General features: G+C 45.0%; 1 protein-coding gene across 1 annotated transcript in view; it reads left to right on the top strand.

The window, feature by feature from the left end:
* Positions 1–6749, top strand: part of LOC103254066 (probable palmitoyltransferase ZDHHC14) — a gene marked incomplete at its 3' end in the record, with an annotated part of 217691 nt that extends 210942 nt beyond the window's left edge. The window contains exon 3 of the mRNA XM_008052230.2: positions 6591–6749. Within this exon, the coding sequence (XP_008050421.1) occupies positions 6591–6749 (159 nt within the window). The remainder of the gene's footprint in view (positions 1–6590) is intronic.
* Between the last annotated feature and the right edge of the window lie 9764 nt (positions 6750–16513).

Genomic DNA, 16513 nt, shown 5'->3' on the forward strand with positions numbered 1-16513 from the left:
GCAACAGAGTGAGACTCCAACTAAAAAAAAAAAAAAAAAAAAAAATGAGTAAAGACAAAGCAGCTGCTATCCAATATAGTAGTAAGAAAATATTCACAGCCGGGCTCAGTGGCTCAGCCTGTAATCCCGCGCCTTTGGGAGGCTGAAGTGAATGGATTGCCTGAGCCCGCGGGTTCGAGACCCGCCTGGGCAGCGAGACCTCATCTCTACAATAAATCCAAAAAAATCAGCCAGGCGTGGTAGCGCATGCCTGTAATTCCGGCTACTCGGAAGCCTGAGGCAGAAGGATCACCAGAGCCCAGCAGGCGAGGCTACGGTGGCCGGGAGCAGCCACTGCACTCCAGTCTGGGTGACCGAGTGAGACTCCAACTCAAAAAAAAAAAGAAAATATTCACATTGTTACTCACTTGAGCAGAAGCCTAGCCAATGTGTACAGACAGACCAGGATTTGCTCTCATTTCCCCCCCTGACAGTTAAAATATTAGGAGTTGACTTGTCTGACATCTAATCATTGTCGGTATTTTCCTATGGGTTCAGAAGTTTACAGACTGTAAGCCAAGTGATCAGGTTAACTGGTTATTGAATAACCATCTTCCTTCACGATAGAGCGACCATTTCAAGATTGGGTAGTTTCTGTCCCAAATGTTGCAGAGCACCAAGGAAATGAGCCTTATGGGAATGTAAAGTCTGTGAGATATACCTGCTGTGTGTGTGGGTGGCATCCGACAGGTGTTCTCCAGCGAATGCGGTAGACCAAGTCCCGGAGACTTCTGCATAAAGCAAATCACATTTTTCCCCGTGACTTACATCCTAATACAAAAATGCCTCATCTTCATTCCAACTAAACTGTTAGTAGAGGTCCCAACCACTCCAACCAGTGCTCTGTCAGCCAGTTAATGGTCTGTGAACCGTAAATGCATCAGTAAACGCCACTGTTCTGAATCCTTTGGTGAGGAAAGACTCTTAATCTCCATCTTTTGTAAATTGGAATTTTTCCCTTGGAATTTCAAAAAAGCAGAATCCAGTTACTTTATATGGTAACACATAGTTTAACAATTTGGTCCCTGAATTTGGAGCACGTATAAATCAGATAGGAGACAAATGAGTCTATCAGGATGTAAGCGCTCTATTATTCTTTCAGGAAGAAAAGATGACATATTTGAAATAGCAAGTGTATGTTACACAACTCACATAAGACCCCAGTAAGCCCAGGACTTCTCTCCAACTGTCGTTTCGCGTCCTTGCACTCACACACAACAGCCTCCCCTCCCTCATTCTCAGCCTCCCTAATTCTTGGCCCACAGGCCTCATTGTGAGCTGAACACTAGAGGCAGGTGTGGTTTTTATTTCTGCCTCTGTGTCAACAACTCCCCAAAATTTGGGAGTGGGGAGGGTCTTCATGAAGGAAAAGATCATTTCATGCTTTTAAGTTTCCTTTCAAAATGTTTGTATATAAAAATGTCCTTGAGAAATATTTACTCAGAAACTTTGCAGAACTGCTGGAGGTTTTTTCCTCCAAAATATTAGTGTTCTTGACCCATTAGCTATTGTAGACTTCTATTATTCTTTTTCAATAACTGTATTTAAACCACAAAGAGCAGCCCTAAGAAGCAGAGGCACAATTGTTGCCAACAACCAAAATCAAAAAACACAACGAAATAAAAATCAGAAGAATTGAGGATTAGAGCGGGAACACCACCTCTGCTTTGCCCTTTGTGGCACATGGCACAGGCCATGGGGGTTCGTGATCTCCACAGATAAGAGAAAGCCTTCATGCGTGGCCACCAGCCTCAATCTGAATGTTACAGAGAAACTTCCTCTGTGCTCAGAGTGGTATCTGAAGCCCTGGGTTCCAAGGGCCCATTGTTCCCATCTGCCCTGGATGCAGACAGGCCTGAAAGCCATGGGTCTGGGCAGCTGTGTATTTTGTGGAAGATACAGCAACTCTGGGTTCCCCTGAGATAGATGGCCACCTCTCTTTCCCAGCCCTCCTGGTGGCACTGACTAGCCATGTGAGTTTGGCCTTAGCCTAGCGGTGGCTTGTGGACAGGTTGAAGAGTCATAGTCACAGAGGGGCCTTGGAGGGGTGTCCTCTGCAGGGAAGGGCGGTGGGCACAGGGACGGCCTGCCTGGCATCATTTGAAGGGTAACATGACTCTCACTCACCAGTGGGTTGGAGGTGAGGAGCATGGCAGTCCTCCATTTCCTGAGCACCTACTGTGTGCTAATCCTCTGCCAGACACTGGGGACATGAAAGCAGAAAGGCAGGGTCGCTGCCCTGGAGCCGCAGGAAGACTCAAAAACAGATGCTTCTCATGTCATTGTGCTGGGCCTTTCCCCCAAGCCTGTAGACACCACCAACAGAGAAAAGTCTTTTCCATTCCCGCTGTGTCCCCAGCACCCAGCACAGGGCTGACCCCCAGGAGAAGGGCAATTCAAATCTATTGGCTGGATAAATAAATGAACTACGTCCAGTGAGAGCCCAAAGGAGGAAGTAAACAACTCTGCTTGCAAAGTATTTTCGCAAGAGAAGCTTGAGCTGGACCTCAAAGGACAGAGTTGTCAGTGCAGACAAGAGGAGAGAGAATCCCATGCAGAGAGAGCACTGCATGCAAAGGCCTGGACAGGGGAAGCCCAAGGAGGCCAATGTCTTGCACACAGGTCCTGTGGAAGATGGTGCTGCAAGAGAGGGCCAGGTTCACGGTCGACCTTGTGTGCCTTGTGAGGGTCCTAGAGTTTATGGGACCAACTTGCATTTAGAAAGCTGACTGTGAGAACCATAAGAACAGGTCAGCTTTCAATGGGCGGCAAGACAGGCTCATCAGACAGCCCAGAAGAGTCCCTCCCAGGCCCTCTGGGACCTGCACCACATCAGGAGCAGTATTTGCTTAGAAAAAATTCTCCACAGATACTGACTTTTTTTTGGCATAGCTGGGTCCTGAATCCAGGTCTTCTGATCCTTCCATTTCTTTTACATAAAGAGCTCTCCAAATATTTAGTCAAAGAGTTTTGGAAAACCCTTTTAAAAATTAATATTAATTTGAAATTATAATTTAAATTTAATGTTGTTGATTTAATGAAAATTAAAATTTAATTAAGCTTCAGTTTACTACATCTTTTTAATTCTGGTCTTCAGCTCACTTTGTACCAAAGGTTTAATCTTTCAAAAAATGACCTTGGGAACTATAAGATCAATAGGGTTTATCTTAATAAGGAATGTATCAAATACTCACTTTTTCAAATCATGGCTACTCAGAACTAGGCATTTTAAGTAGTTCTAGTGTCAATAAGTTTGTTATGCCTGCATTTTAAAATATTTGCCTGCCAGGCTCGGTGGCTCAGCCTGTAATCCCGTGCCTTTGGGAGGCTGAGGTGAGTGGATTGCCTGAGCCCGCGGGTTCAAGACCCGCCTGGACAACTTGGCGAGACCTCATCTCTACAATAAATCAAAAATGAGCTGGGTATGGTAGCGCGCGCCTGTAGTTCCAGCTACTCAGAAGGCTGAGGCGGAAGGATCACCAGAGCCCAGCAGGTCGAGGCTGCGGTGGCCGGGAGCGGCCACTGCACTCCAGTCTGGGTGACAAAGTGAGACTCCAACTCAAAAAAAAAAAAAAATATTTGCCTGTGTGCCATTCAGTTTCCAAATGTTTCTGATTAAATGAACATGAATGTTGGATTGGATTCATATTTTTTTAACCTATATCTGGCCTGGTTTTTCTACCCATGTTTGCAAGAGTGGAAACAGTAGATTTCACAGCTGACATCAGGTTACTGAGGCACCTAATCATTATTCATTTAGGCCTCGGTGGCCCCCAGTTGGCTCCGGTAGAGACCTGACCTTATCTTTGATGTGTTCAAAGCCAGTGATCTCTACCCTGATGCTCAGGAAGTCCACAGCCACGCAGTCTCTTTGTTCTCTTCTTATTGTAAAACCAGCCGTGAGGGCCCCTCTTTCCAAGGCCCATGCTTTTGAAGCTCAGCGCCTCTCCAGATGCCTGTGAATTTAGCACTGTTTGATGGGGCAACCACCTGGAGTGCCAGGCAGGTGGGGCACAGCTGAAGGAGAGTGTCCTGCTTGGCAAGGCCAGGCCACCCAGAGGCCTTGGGATGGTGCCACAGCTGTTCAGTTATCCTACAGGAAAGCTTGGACCTCAGAAAGAGGAAGAGCGGAGAGGCTGCTGTATGCTCCTGCCATGGCCCTGACCTGCCCTCCACATTGTCTTCTCTGCCTCCGGCATGGAACTTTCATTTTCCATGAATAGTTCATGGCTGGGAGAAGCTCAAAGTGTTCTCTCTACCACTGGGATTGGTATTTTCTTAAACTAAAGGGCTAGCAGCAGATTGCAAGCCTCTAACAACCTCTTAAAGAAGACTAGGGACAGGAGGTAGGGGCAGGGCATACCTGTTGGAGCCCCTGAGTCCTGACATATGAGTCCTGGGTTCTGTCAGTGAGTGAGAACAGCCCCTTGAGGGGCAGAAAGGTGCAGCTCTCTAGATGCCATCCGCTGTTCTAAATCACAAGGTCCGGTGCAGTGACTCACACCTATAATCCCAGCACTCTGGGAGGCCAAGGTGGGAGGATTGCTTGAGCCCAGGAGTTCAAGACCAGCCTATGCAACATAGTGAGACCTTGTCTCTACAAAAAAATGTTTTAAAAGTTAGCCTGCCGTTGCAGCTTATACCTGTAGTACCAGCTACTCGGGAGGCTGAGATGGAACGATTACCTGAGCCCAGGATGTCGAGGCTGCAGTGAATCATGATCATGCTACTGCACTCTGGAGCTTGGATGACAAGAGTTAAGACCCTAACTCAAAAAAGAAAGAAAAATCCAGGTGCTTAACATGCAAACACTTCGGTGCTGGGTGTTTTGTGATGAGGCCCTTTCACCTGAGCAAACTGTGTTCTCTAAATTAAGCTCTTTATCATACAGGTGAGAGTATTTGAGTGCATTAGAAAGAGGCACCTATGCATGTGTGCATCCCGGCATATTTATGGGTACCCTAGAGCAGGGTTCTCAAACTGTAAAGTGCATGAATCACTGCAGACTCTCAGGAATATGCACATTCTCAGTAGTCAGGAAGAGCAGAGGACCTTCTTCCTGGCTCAGCTCTGAGATGATATGAATACCACATGGACCGCCCTTGAATAAGTGTTTCTCAATTTTAGCTGCAGATTCTCAAACCTGGGGGGAGGGCTTTCAGAAACCTTAATGCCAGTCTGTACCCCCCACTAATGAAATTGAATCTCTGAGGGTGGGACCAGGATATCAGTAGTTCTGTAACTCCCCAAGTGATTCTTGAACTAGTGGACTTTGCGGGAGGGATCTGAGCAGATGACAGGACTAAGTCCTATGTTTGCAAATCAACCCAAAGTACCTTGCACCTGCTGCTCTCAGACAGTGTGTGCTTTAAGTATGAGTTAAAATGAATGGTGACCTTTAATGTTCCTGGCTCTGAAGTGTCGCAGGACTAATCCAGACATTGGGGTCTGCTCAGCCTGTGTTTATCAGCAGCAGAGTCTCAGCTGCAGCCCTCAAGGGTGTTCTTTCTAGTCTCCATCCGCCCGCGGCCTGTTCTTGATTGTACAGCTAGCTGCCCCAAATTCTTTTTGACAAGCCTAATGGGGCTGTGAGGGGTCTAAGAGAGAATAAAACTGGAAGTTTTATCTTCTCAGAGAGCCAGAGTTCTCAACCCTGCCCACACTGGAATAACCCTGGGCTATTGTGATGTAAGGGATCTGGGACAGGATCCATGCCTCAGGGGTGTTGTAAAAGCTCCCCAGGGGATTCTAAATGAGATAAAATGAAACTTTAAAAATCACACATTTGTATTTGCATCGCCATTTCTAGAACTGGTTCTGAAAAACAATCAAAGGTGCTTTTCATATGATAAAATGTAGAAATGATTTTTAAAACGTATGTAATGATTTTTAAAAATACATATTTTAAAATTCTGTATTTTCACCCCATACCTGGTATTTTTGAGGAGGCCAGGGGACAAAGTAGGAGACACTTGAATTGGGTCTGGGTATACCATCAGGCAAACTAGGGCGCTGTGTTAATGAGGGCAAGGCTAGATGCTGTAGCACATAAACCCAACCCTTGTGACTTCACACAATAGGATTCTGGTGTTCATGTACCTGTGTGAGCCGTGAAGAGTGAGGGGACAGCCCTCTCTGAGCTGTCATTCAGGGCCCCCACTTGTGGCCTCCAAAGTGGCCCTGGTGGTCTTTGCAGAGGGAGCAGTGGACTGGGCTCCTAGGGGTGGTGGACTGGCTGGGCAGGGAACAGTGGACTGAGTGGGCGGGGCCACATGTGCTTGTACCCCATTGGTCAGAGCTCAGTCACTTGGACACTCGGGCCAGTGTGACTGGCCCAAGCACAGGAGCACGAGACCAGGCGTGATGGGTCCACCTCTCCTTGCCCCGACGCACATGTGCATCCAGTGTCAGGTGTCCTCCCCGATGGCATGGCCACAGCACCCCAAGTTGTAGACACCCAACACCCGGGTCAACCAAGGTGGTGGAGGGAGCCCGAGGAGGCCAAGTGATGATCTGAAGGATGTGTGCTCTTTTTCTTTGTTTCTCTGCAGATATCGCCAACGGCACCAGTTCCGGGGGGTACCGCCCACCTCCCAGAACCAAAGAAGTCATCATCAATGGCCAGACCGTGAAACTGAAATACTGTTTCACCTGCAAGATTTTCCGGCCCCCTCGTGCCTCTCATTGTAGCCTTTGTGATAACTGCGTAGGTGAGTAGCAGTGGACACTGCCCACCTGCCTCCCGTGTTTGGGGTAAAGGTCTCTTGAATCATTCACTTTTGAAAAACTCAATAATAGTTAATATGTCAACGCATTTGCCTCTTCCCACGGATCTGATTCTCCGGGCCTAGAGTCACCAGATCGCTTCTTTGTTCTTTTTGACATACCCTAGGCCCCCACCTCTAGCACGCACCAAAGCGGGGGTCATTTGTTCCCCGGGACCACCAGATCAGCAGGCACTTGAAATGAATCCAGTTCACCGCTAGGTCTCTTGATTGCCCAAGGGCTGGCCACAAACCTGTGTGATGTTCTTTGTGCAGCAGAGGGACAGATGGTGGGCACCTGGGGACATTGGTTGTCAAGGAGAGGAAAAGAGGCAGAGGCCAGGAGATGTCCTCTTCTGAAGGTCAGATTTAGAATCTTTAATCTTCTTAGAGACCACCAAGACCGCCCCTCTATCTACCAGCTTTCCCCAAAACAGATTAGTGAAACAGGGAGTGAGAACTGAGAGCACGGAGACCTCAGTGGCAAGATGTGACCCTACCATTGACTCAGCACGGGGTTTCTACAAGTAACATAAGTCCCAGCCCTTAGGAGTTATCTGGCAAGTGCTTCTTGTCACTTCAGACTGAGGGCTGCTACTCACACCACAGACCTTCTTCTCTCTTAGGCTGGAGCTCCTTAGAGATGAGGTTGACGAGGAGATGGCAGAATGCACAAGTGACAGGAAAGTAGTGAAAAAAGGATGGCAGCTTTGCCACAGTAGGGAGACCCACACTTCTTAAGCTCCATGGTCTGCATCTAGCAGAAGTGACCAAGGTCCCAAGGCCTTACTCTCCTGGGAGAATAAGCAAGGAAGGTTCGTGTTATCTCATACCTGAGAGGACAGGGATATGCTTAGAATAAACCTTGTTTCCCCTAGTAACGCAGTACTGATTGCCAGTGTTCTTCTTGAGTCTTAGAGTTTGTAGTCTCGATTCTTGAGAAAGATCAAATTTTATAATGTATTAACTGCTGTGCAAAGCAGTCTTTCTTTTGTTCGTCTTAAATTTCCTTTATGCTAACTTTAATCATTTAAAATTTGATACAGAGTATATGTTTCCCCTATCAGGCCTTGACTTGGTTTATTAACTTAGAGAAATCACTTTTAGCCCTTGTCCCCTGCAATGGAACAGTGTGAAATTTGTTTCATTTCTCCCTTGTAGTAAGTAGCCGATAGTTAAGAAACCGGGATCTGGTGCTGGATGGCCGAGGTTCAGTACCAGCTGCGTGACTAGATTTAAACTCTCTAGGCCTCAATTTTCTCATCTCTACAGTGGCATTAATAACAATGCCTACCTCATGGGATAACTGATAGACTAAATGAGCGGATGTGTGTATAGTGCATAGACAGTGCCTGGCATGTAGCCAATGCTCTGTAATTGTTGGCTGCTACTGTTGCTATTACTACTGCTCCATTGGTATTCTGGATTGGTTTTCTCTGGCCAGGGTCTTGATCAGCTATAGCCCTCTATGGATGTGATGACCAAAACTACTCCTAATCCTTCGTGTGGGTACACACCAGAGTTTTTGCAAAGATACATGACAACCTTTGATTTGATACCTTTCCGGTGATGCCAGCCCCAGTGGCCATCCCGTACCCATCTTGGGAACTCTTTACACCAAAGCAGCACAGCGTCTTAAATATATTCAGAGGAACAGTCTGCGTATAGGAATTCTCAGGGCCCTTTCTTGGGTGTAATTTTGGCCTCTGGGACTATGATATGATGGAATCATTTGCAACATATACTTGTTCACGTAAACTCTTCTGTTATTTTACATACCTTCTGCTGGGAGTCTCATGACTTATTCCCATCTGCATTTTGATAGGTAGGGAGTTGTTTTCTACAACTCTGAAGAATTTACTGGGCACTTCTTTTGCTTTACCATTCATAAAACTTTTTACCCGTTTCTAAACATCCCAACGCCTCCACTCATTCATTTTTATAAACTGATCTCAGTTTTCTGTTTCCTGTCTCCAGGCTAGATTTTTTTTTTTTTTTTTTTTTTTTTTGAGTCAAAGTCTCACTCTGTCACCCAGGCTGGAGTGCAGTGGCACACTCACAGCCACCCCAGCATTATCGATCTGCTGGACTCAGGCGGTCCTTCTGCCTTAGCCTTCGAAGTAACTGCAGGAGCATGCTACCATGCCCGGCTAATTTTTTTGATATATTGTACAGACAAGATCTCACCAAGTTGCCCAGGTTGGTCTTGAACCCCTGGGTTCAGGCAATCCACTTGCCTCAGCCTCCCAAAGTGCGGGATTACAGGCTTAAGCCACCGCGCCCGGCCTGTATTAGATTTTTAATCATAAAAACTTTCTTCCCCATCTCATGTGACTTACTGTTTTAAAATTCCTTTGGGAGTATTGTCAGACATGTTCTAAAAGTTCACATAATCACCCGCATTTGTTCCTTTCACTGCCCATAAGTGTACATGTCCCTTAAAGAACCCTGATAAATTAGGTGTAAAATCCCCTTACTAAAATTCTGTGTTGTTCCCCAGCTGATGATGTACTTCTGCCATAGTATGACTATTGAAGATTGTATCTGTGAAACTAGGAGCCCTCAGTCTATAAAAATGGCCAGGAGCCAGACCTGTACTTTTCTGGTAATCAAGTCACAGTGACCACCCAACATCTGCAAGCAAGCATACCGGTGTTCTATACATGGGAGACCCAGAACAGCAAAGGGACAAGGAAAGGAGAGGTGGCATCAAGAGGGAAAGTATGGGGTGGGGTTGAGAGGAGGAAGCCAGGAGCCAAGGTGTCCACCACCAGCAGGGGCCTCTCAGTGACGCTCGGAGGGCCCGGGCCTGTGGAGAATAAGTGACATGCATAGCATATGACTGATTTAAAATAAAGCTGCCACAGTATTCCTCAAGAGACCACACGGTTATTCAAACCCATGTAACTCTGGTTTTCCAGTGAATTAGATAACACTTAGGCCTTTGGCATGGCCGAGGAGCAGAGCCCTGAACTGGAGTTTCTGCTTTTCCGGCAGAGTGGAGGGCAGGTGTCTCCCACTGAGAAGCGTAATTACAGAGTTTGTCACGACTGTATTTTTAGATAGAAGGTTTTTACTGGAAGAATTCTTTTTGCAGCAAGAGAAAAAGTACAATGGTGTGCTGAAGCCAAGATTGGAGCACGTAGCTTCCCACCCCCCATAATGAGTGTGTTTGAGTTGGTATTTCTGGGGCACTATTATTAATATTAATCTCACTCCTTTGCAGTGAGAGAGGAAAGAGGAAAAATGCAGCTTCCCAGGTAGTTTGGAAGTGTAATTTTCTTTGTTAAATAAGTTTAAAGTAAGAACATTTTTAGTCAGAGAGTGAGGGAAGAGCTTTCTTGGGGAGCAAACTCTGGTGCAGATATAGAGCTGGTTGGCATAGACTGGTGGTTGGGGACCTGGTTCTCAGGATACCCAGATCAGGGCTGAATCCTGGCCCTGTCACGGAATCATACCGGAACATGGTCAAGTTATCTGAATACTCCTAGCTGTTTCCACATATGTAAAATGAGGTGATCCTTAATGCTACCTCATACGTTTCTTTGAAGAGTTAAGTGAGACAGTGCCTACCACAGCACCCAGCGTAGACCTGGCCACACTAAGGGGATGTGGACACCCAGCTCACCATTGATGTTCTCACTAATAACAGGAAATGCCACCTTCGGTGCTTCTGGAGAAATGATTGATAAAAGACGTCATCACAAAGCAGTTAGGAATCACCTTGTTTTTTCTGTAATCTGCTAGGATTTAGATGATCTGCCATAACAGAAGTGAATATATTCTCTCTCTCTGATGTTGTCTCTGTTTCTCTCTCTCTCTCTAATTCTCTCTTGGTGATGTCACCAAATTGCTTCTGCACATTTGGAACAGAGTATTTTGGGTTGTCGATTCATTCAGGCGATCTTTGAGGTTATGAAATACTTTTAAACAAACAACAGCTGGTGCCAGGGAGCCACCTCTGCTCCCTCAGACCCTCACTTACCTCAAATTGTTAAAGTGGGAGAAGCCAAAGAAGCTGGATAGCAGAGCACACCCTGTGAGGGCTCGTGAGGGCCCCTCAAAGGTCTGTGTACGTTCTAAGGCCACAAGCGTGTGCTCTCCACATTTCTCTGACTGGGTGGGCCCTGGTCAGGTGACAGAATAGCGAGCAACTTTCAGTAGAATTGGGTATTTTAAATACAACCTGAACCTGTGTTTTGTTTGTTCGTTTTTAAAGAGGGACTTACTTGAAATTGATGTAATCACACACTGTGGACAAACTTATAAGAAAGTTTGCTAAACGCGAAGATGTAACATTGCAGGCATTTGCAAACCGGTTATACAAGAATCCATCTAACTCTGACCAGACAGAGGCAGCTTAGCCTAGAGGCTGAGAGGTGGAAGTAGCCCATGGAGCCCTCAGGCTATGCAGGCGCCTGGGGAGCACTGGGCAGCGCCAGCCTCCTCCCTCACACAGGGCGTGCCTGGTCCTGTTGGCTTCTGTCCCCTTTGTCTTTTCTGGTGTGGGTGTCATGAAGAACCACCAGACACCCTCTGCAGGGACTCTGTGTGCAGTTACTATTGGTCCGGGGAGGGCTTCACCACCCTAAGATCCTTACGAATTTCCCTGCTTATCCCCGCCTCTTTCTTGCTGTGCGTTCTCTCACTCAGCCACACACTTGTCTTCTGACCCACGGCATCTCCCTCCTGCTGCTCTCACTGCTCCCTCTGTGTGTGCACAGCACACCTTGCCCTGAGGACCCAGTCATGCTTTACCATGTACTCAACTTTAAGAGGGTTGACATGGCAGAGGTTTGGCCTGACAGCTGCCTTCTGGTGTGGGGCAGCATTCTAGAATTTCTTCGTAACTATTTGGGTGTAGTAAGAGGGCTATTAATTTCTCATGGGACAGTATGCTATCTGGGGGGACTAGAGGGAGTTGGCATATGTTTCCTCCTAGGAACCAAGGCAAACAGGGCTTCACTGTGCCTGCTAGTATCTTTGCATTTTGCCAGTGTTTATGAGCATCTATGTTTCAGGCACTGCGATAGCGCAGTATGTCAAAGTAAAAACATGATTTTATAAGAAATTGACCAGAGTAGAAAACCTGAGTAGACTACGAGCCATGAAAAACTGAAAAGTCAGATGAAGAACTATCTAAGAAAGGTGCCGCACCCAGTTTACTTTCTGTGCACTGAATAGTGTTTCAGAGAGAGAAGGTGGGACAGTTTTTCAGTTCGTTTCACCAAGATGGTACAATCCTAACACAAAAAACTTCACAAAAATAACATGCCAAAAACCCCTGCCTCAGTAATAAATGTGTGTAAAAACCCATATGAAGATTCAGCAAATTTAATCTAGCATTATAATGAAAGAAGTAGGTAATGGCATAGGAGGATGTGTTTCAGGACTGCAGTTATTTTTTAATGTTAACAAAACTTTTATATCAATAGGTCAAAGAAAATTATATATATGGCCATGATAATAAATACAAAGAAGGGATTTGCTAAAACGTGGCACTCATTTCTAACTCTAGGACTCTGTAAAGCAAGATTGGGAGGTATGGGAGGCAGAAATTTGGCCCCATGACCTCCACGCCCCACCCCTCAAGTGTTATGCCATTGGTTATGTCAGCTTGCTTGGCAAAAGGGACTTGGCAGATGTCATTAAAGGTTACTAATCATCTGACCCTAAGAAAGATTATCCAAGATTAACCAAGCCCCTGTGTAATCACAAGAGCCTTAAGAGCAGAGACAGAGATGTCAAGCAGGATATGGAGTCAGTGCGCCCTTGCTGGCCTCAAGATTGAGGGTCCACATGAGAAAGTGAGAAGGAAATTACCCCTACCATCAGCACAGAGCTCAGGAGAGAACTTGACTCCGGATGGAACTATACCCCTGGCCTGGAGTTGGCCTTACCTTGGTAAGACTCTCAACAGAGAAGGCAGAGAATCCAGTCACATCACTCCTGACCCATGGAACCTAATACAGAAGACTAATTTTTTAACATTATTTTAAACAGGAAAAAAAGGTGAACATTCTTTATAATAAAACACTGGAGTGATTTATCTTGAAATTAGGAACAAATTAGGATGTCCACTGTTATTACTAGTATTTAACATTATCTTTTCTAATTAAAGTGGTAAGATAAGAAAAATACAAACATAGCTCTGGGGATTTGGCAGGACTTGGCTCCAGGCATTGGTTCGGGTTCTGGTCTTCTCCTCAAATGTTATTCTGGGACCCAGGCTGAAGGGAAGTGGCTATCTGTACCATATTCTTGTGGTGGAACCACATGATGAGGAGCCGAAACACATGATGTCTCCTGTGACCTCTGTTTAGGGCACATCTGCAAAGACTCCATTGCCTAAGCAGGACATGTGACCATGGCAAGTGCCAGTAGGCCAGGAGAGGGCACTCCACCTCAAAAGGAAGAGAAGTGAACACAGTCAGCTCTCCATATTTGTGGATTTAGCATTCGTGGATTCCACATCTGTGGATTCAACCAACTTTGGATCAAAAATATTAGGGAAAAAGTATTGCCTCTATACCGAACATATGCAGGCTTTTTTTCTTGTCATTATTCCCTAAACAATACAGTCTGACAACTTATTTGCATAGCATTTAGATTGTATTAGGTATAATAAGTAATCTAGAGGTGATTTAAAGTATCCGAGGCAATAGGCGTAGGTTATATGCAAACACTACACCATTTTATATTAGGGAATTGAGCATCTGTAGATTTTGGTATCCAAGGGAGGTCCTGGAACCAATCCCCCAGGGATACTGAGGGACAACTGTTTTTGCTGAAATAATAGTCTATCACATGGGGAGGGTTTGAAGACCCCAAACCAATTACTTTCTAAGAAATGACTGTGTGTCTAATTCATCTTTTGACCCATGCAGAACCTGAAAGTAGGTGCCCAATAATCAGTTGTTAACTTGAGTTGCCTAAAATTGAAATTGGCCTCCAGCAATAGATTCAGGAGCTAGGGAAGCAGAGGATGAAACATACCTTCCCAGCCCTGAGGTTTCTTCTTCCAAGATATTTGTGACTATATCACCAATCCAGCTGCTCTCTGCTGAGTGTTGGCAATACTTGTTTCACAGAATTCCACCCACTATTTGTGGGAGTTGGGCAGAACTGAGTTGTTAAAGCCTGGAAACTTTGATAGTGGATAATAACCCGTGTGCTTTAATTTTGAAAGCTTAATACACATTTGTTCAGTTTTTTTTAAAAAGAGCTATGAAAATAATTTGGTTTGTTAGAATAGGTTAAGTCCTATTTTATTTCTTAAAGGGTTGGAAAGTATTTTAGATAAAAGACTAATTGAAATGGAAAGATTGTATTTTGGGAAAGGGAAGAAGAATGCTTATTTTAAAATCCAGTAATGTACCTGTGGAAATGTAATTATTATCTTTTTTGATTAAAGAAGTGAAATGAATACATAGAAACAATATGTGGGAACCCCCCCAAAAAACACCTGGAATTATGTTTTGGAGGGCAGGCTCCTTGTAGTACAGGCTTCCCCCACTGGGTTAGTGTTCTAGGAACCCATCAGCATCAATATACCAGATAGCATTGTGAGAGGCCGCGTTTGGCTTCAGTGAATTTTTTTTTTTTTTTTTTTAGATTCTTTCAGCACATTTGTCCATTTCATGATGAGTGATTTGAAAGTGCGCCTTTTCACACCATGCTGAGGATTCGGCAGTTTTTGGCCAAAGATGGCATTACCCCCATGTCCACCCTCCCTATTCACCTGATCTCACCCCGAGACATTTTGTTTGTTTGTTTGTTTCCCTGGATGAAAAAAGTCCTCAAAGAGAAACATTTTGATGATGGGGAAGAGGTGAAACAAAAAACAGCAGAAGCATCAAAACTGTTAAGTTCAAAAACTGTTTTGAGCTGTCAAAAAAGCATCTCTATAGGTGTATTGAAAGGTGACTAAAGTTTAAACATGTAAGAATAAATACACAATTTTTTATAAATAAATTCCGGGTTTTTTGGGTTCCCCTTCATATGTACTATGATAGCTCTTTTTCATGATCCCATCCTATGTTTGTGTACAGCTTCTTACTTTTGGAGGTAGCTCTCTCTCTGGGTTACAGGGCAGTAGTCAGGGTGGAAAGTATCACCCCCCATTTGATACAGAACAAAAGTTCAGAAAGAGAAGAGACCTACCCGCGATCAGACAGCCAGGGTAGGACAGGAAGGCAGCTTCCCAGGCCTTGCGTGAAGAAAGTTTGTAAACCACAGCTTAAAGCAGATGACGCTCAGCCAGCCTGAAGCAGACAAGCAGCAGGTGGGCCAGTAAGTTAACACAGGAGAAAAGCTGATGGTGTTTACCCAGCTAGTAGTAACCCTGTTGTTTATCCAATAATCAGTTTTTACTGAGGGTGAGACTCTGCATGGACACAACGGATGGCGGGTGGGGGCGTTCAGAAAGAGGAAGATGGTCACCATTCTTTAAAAGCTTATAACAACTCCAAGAGCAGTAGAGAAGTAAACTTCTGTTACAACCCAGTTGGGCCCATACAAAGTCTTAAATGAACTCAACTTACTAGTTCTTCCCCCAAGATTATCATGATGTTAACGAGACAAGACATATATATTAAGTACTTAAAATTTTTAAATATGTATGAAGATTGTACCCTCCAGGAATTGTACCACATGAACATTTTAGCTTTTAGTAAAGCAGAGCCTTTCTATGCCTTACATGGGACCGTCTCCTCCTCAGGGTCCCTGTGAGTCCTCTAAGATCCAAGGAGAGTGTTTATAGAGGTAAACTGTGTGTGTGGACGCAGCAACCTGGGTGGAAGCAGTGAGCCCCAAACATGAGGAAATGTTCAATGATCTACCCTGAGGGCTTGGACAGAGCAAGTCCCTCAAGAGGCCTGGAGTGGACACTCAGTTGCTGCCGGAACACACAGGTCAGGCCCATGTCCCTAGGACAGAAGGGCAGCTCCTCCTGGGACTGACTCGCCTCAGAGGGCCTGGCCTGACTGGGGCCAAGGACCTTGCTTCTGGAGTTTGTGTAGAGCTGGGATCCTAACCCAGCTGCTAAGAGTGGCATTCAGGGGATCCGCAAACTTGAAGGAAAAAACAATTACATCTTTACTTCCAACAAGTTCTAACCAAAATTGAAATCTCCCTTAATTATGAATATAGGCAGAACATCACATTCGTTGTGTTTGCACCACTCGAAACTACAGCTATTTCATGTGACGTTACAGTTCATTACAGAGAGCTCAACGTAACATTCACACTTGCTACTACAAAATTGTGGTAGTTGATAAACCATAGATCTCGTTAGTTGGCATCTTAAACTTGTATTTTACTATATCACCATGTGAGAATTATGTTAAAAATAGTATTTCTTTACTATCACTTTCTTTTGTCATGCCATGTATCTGAAAACATTCTGAGAAGGGGTCCGTGGGCTTCATCAGTCTCCAGGAAACTTCATGGCACATACAGGAATGTTAGGAACTCTGGTGAAATTTTATAGTCCTTCAAGTTGTTAGAACATAGACTCCCTAAGATGACAGGCAGTATCATTTCTCCACCCTACCGGAGAGTTTGTGTTGATTTTTCTCCAAGTAATAATTATATTTCCTTCAAGAATGCCATTTTTAAAAATGTTTTAAATAAAGAAACAAACTACACTGGGCCCATTCTTCTACCTCTTTCACTCTCTCAACCCACACACAGGTGTGGAGCACGCATGG

The sequence above is a fragment of the Carlito syrichta genome, unplaced genomic scaffold, assembly GCF_000164805.1.
Source record: "Carlito syrichta isolate Samal-C Ts95f unplaced genomic scaffold, Tarsius_syrichta-2.0.1 Scaffold268229, whole genome shotgun sequence".
NCBI lineage: Eukaryota > Metazoa > Chordata > Mammalia > Primates > Tarsiidae > Carlito > Carlito syrichta.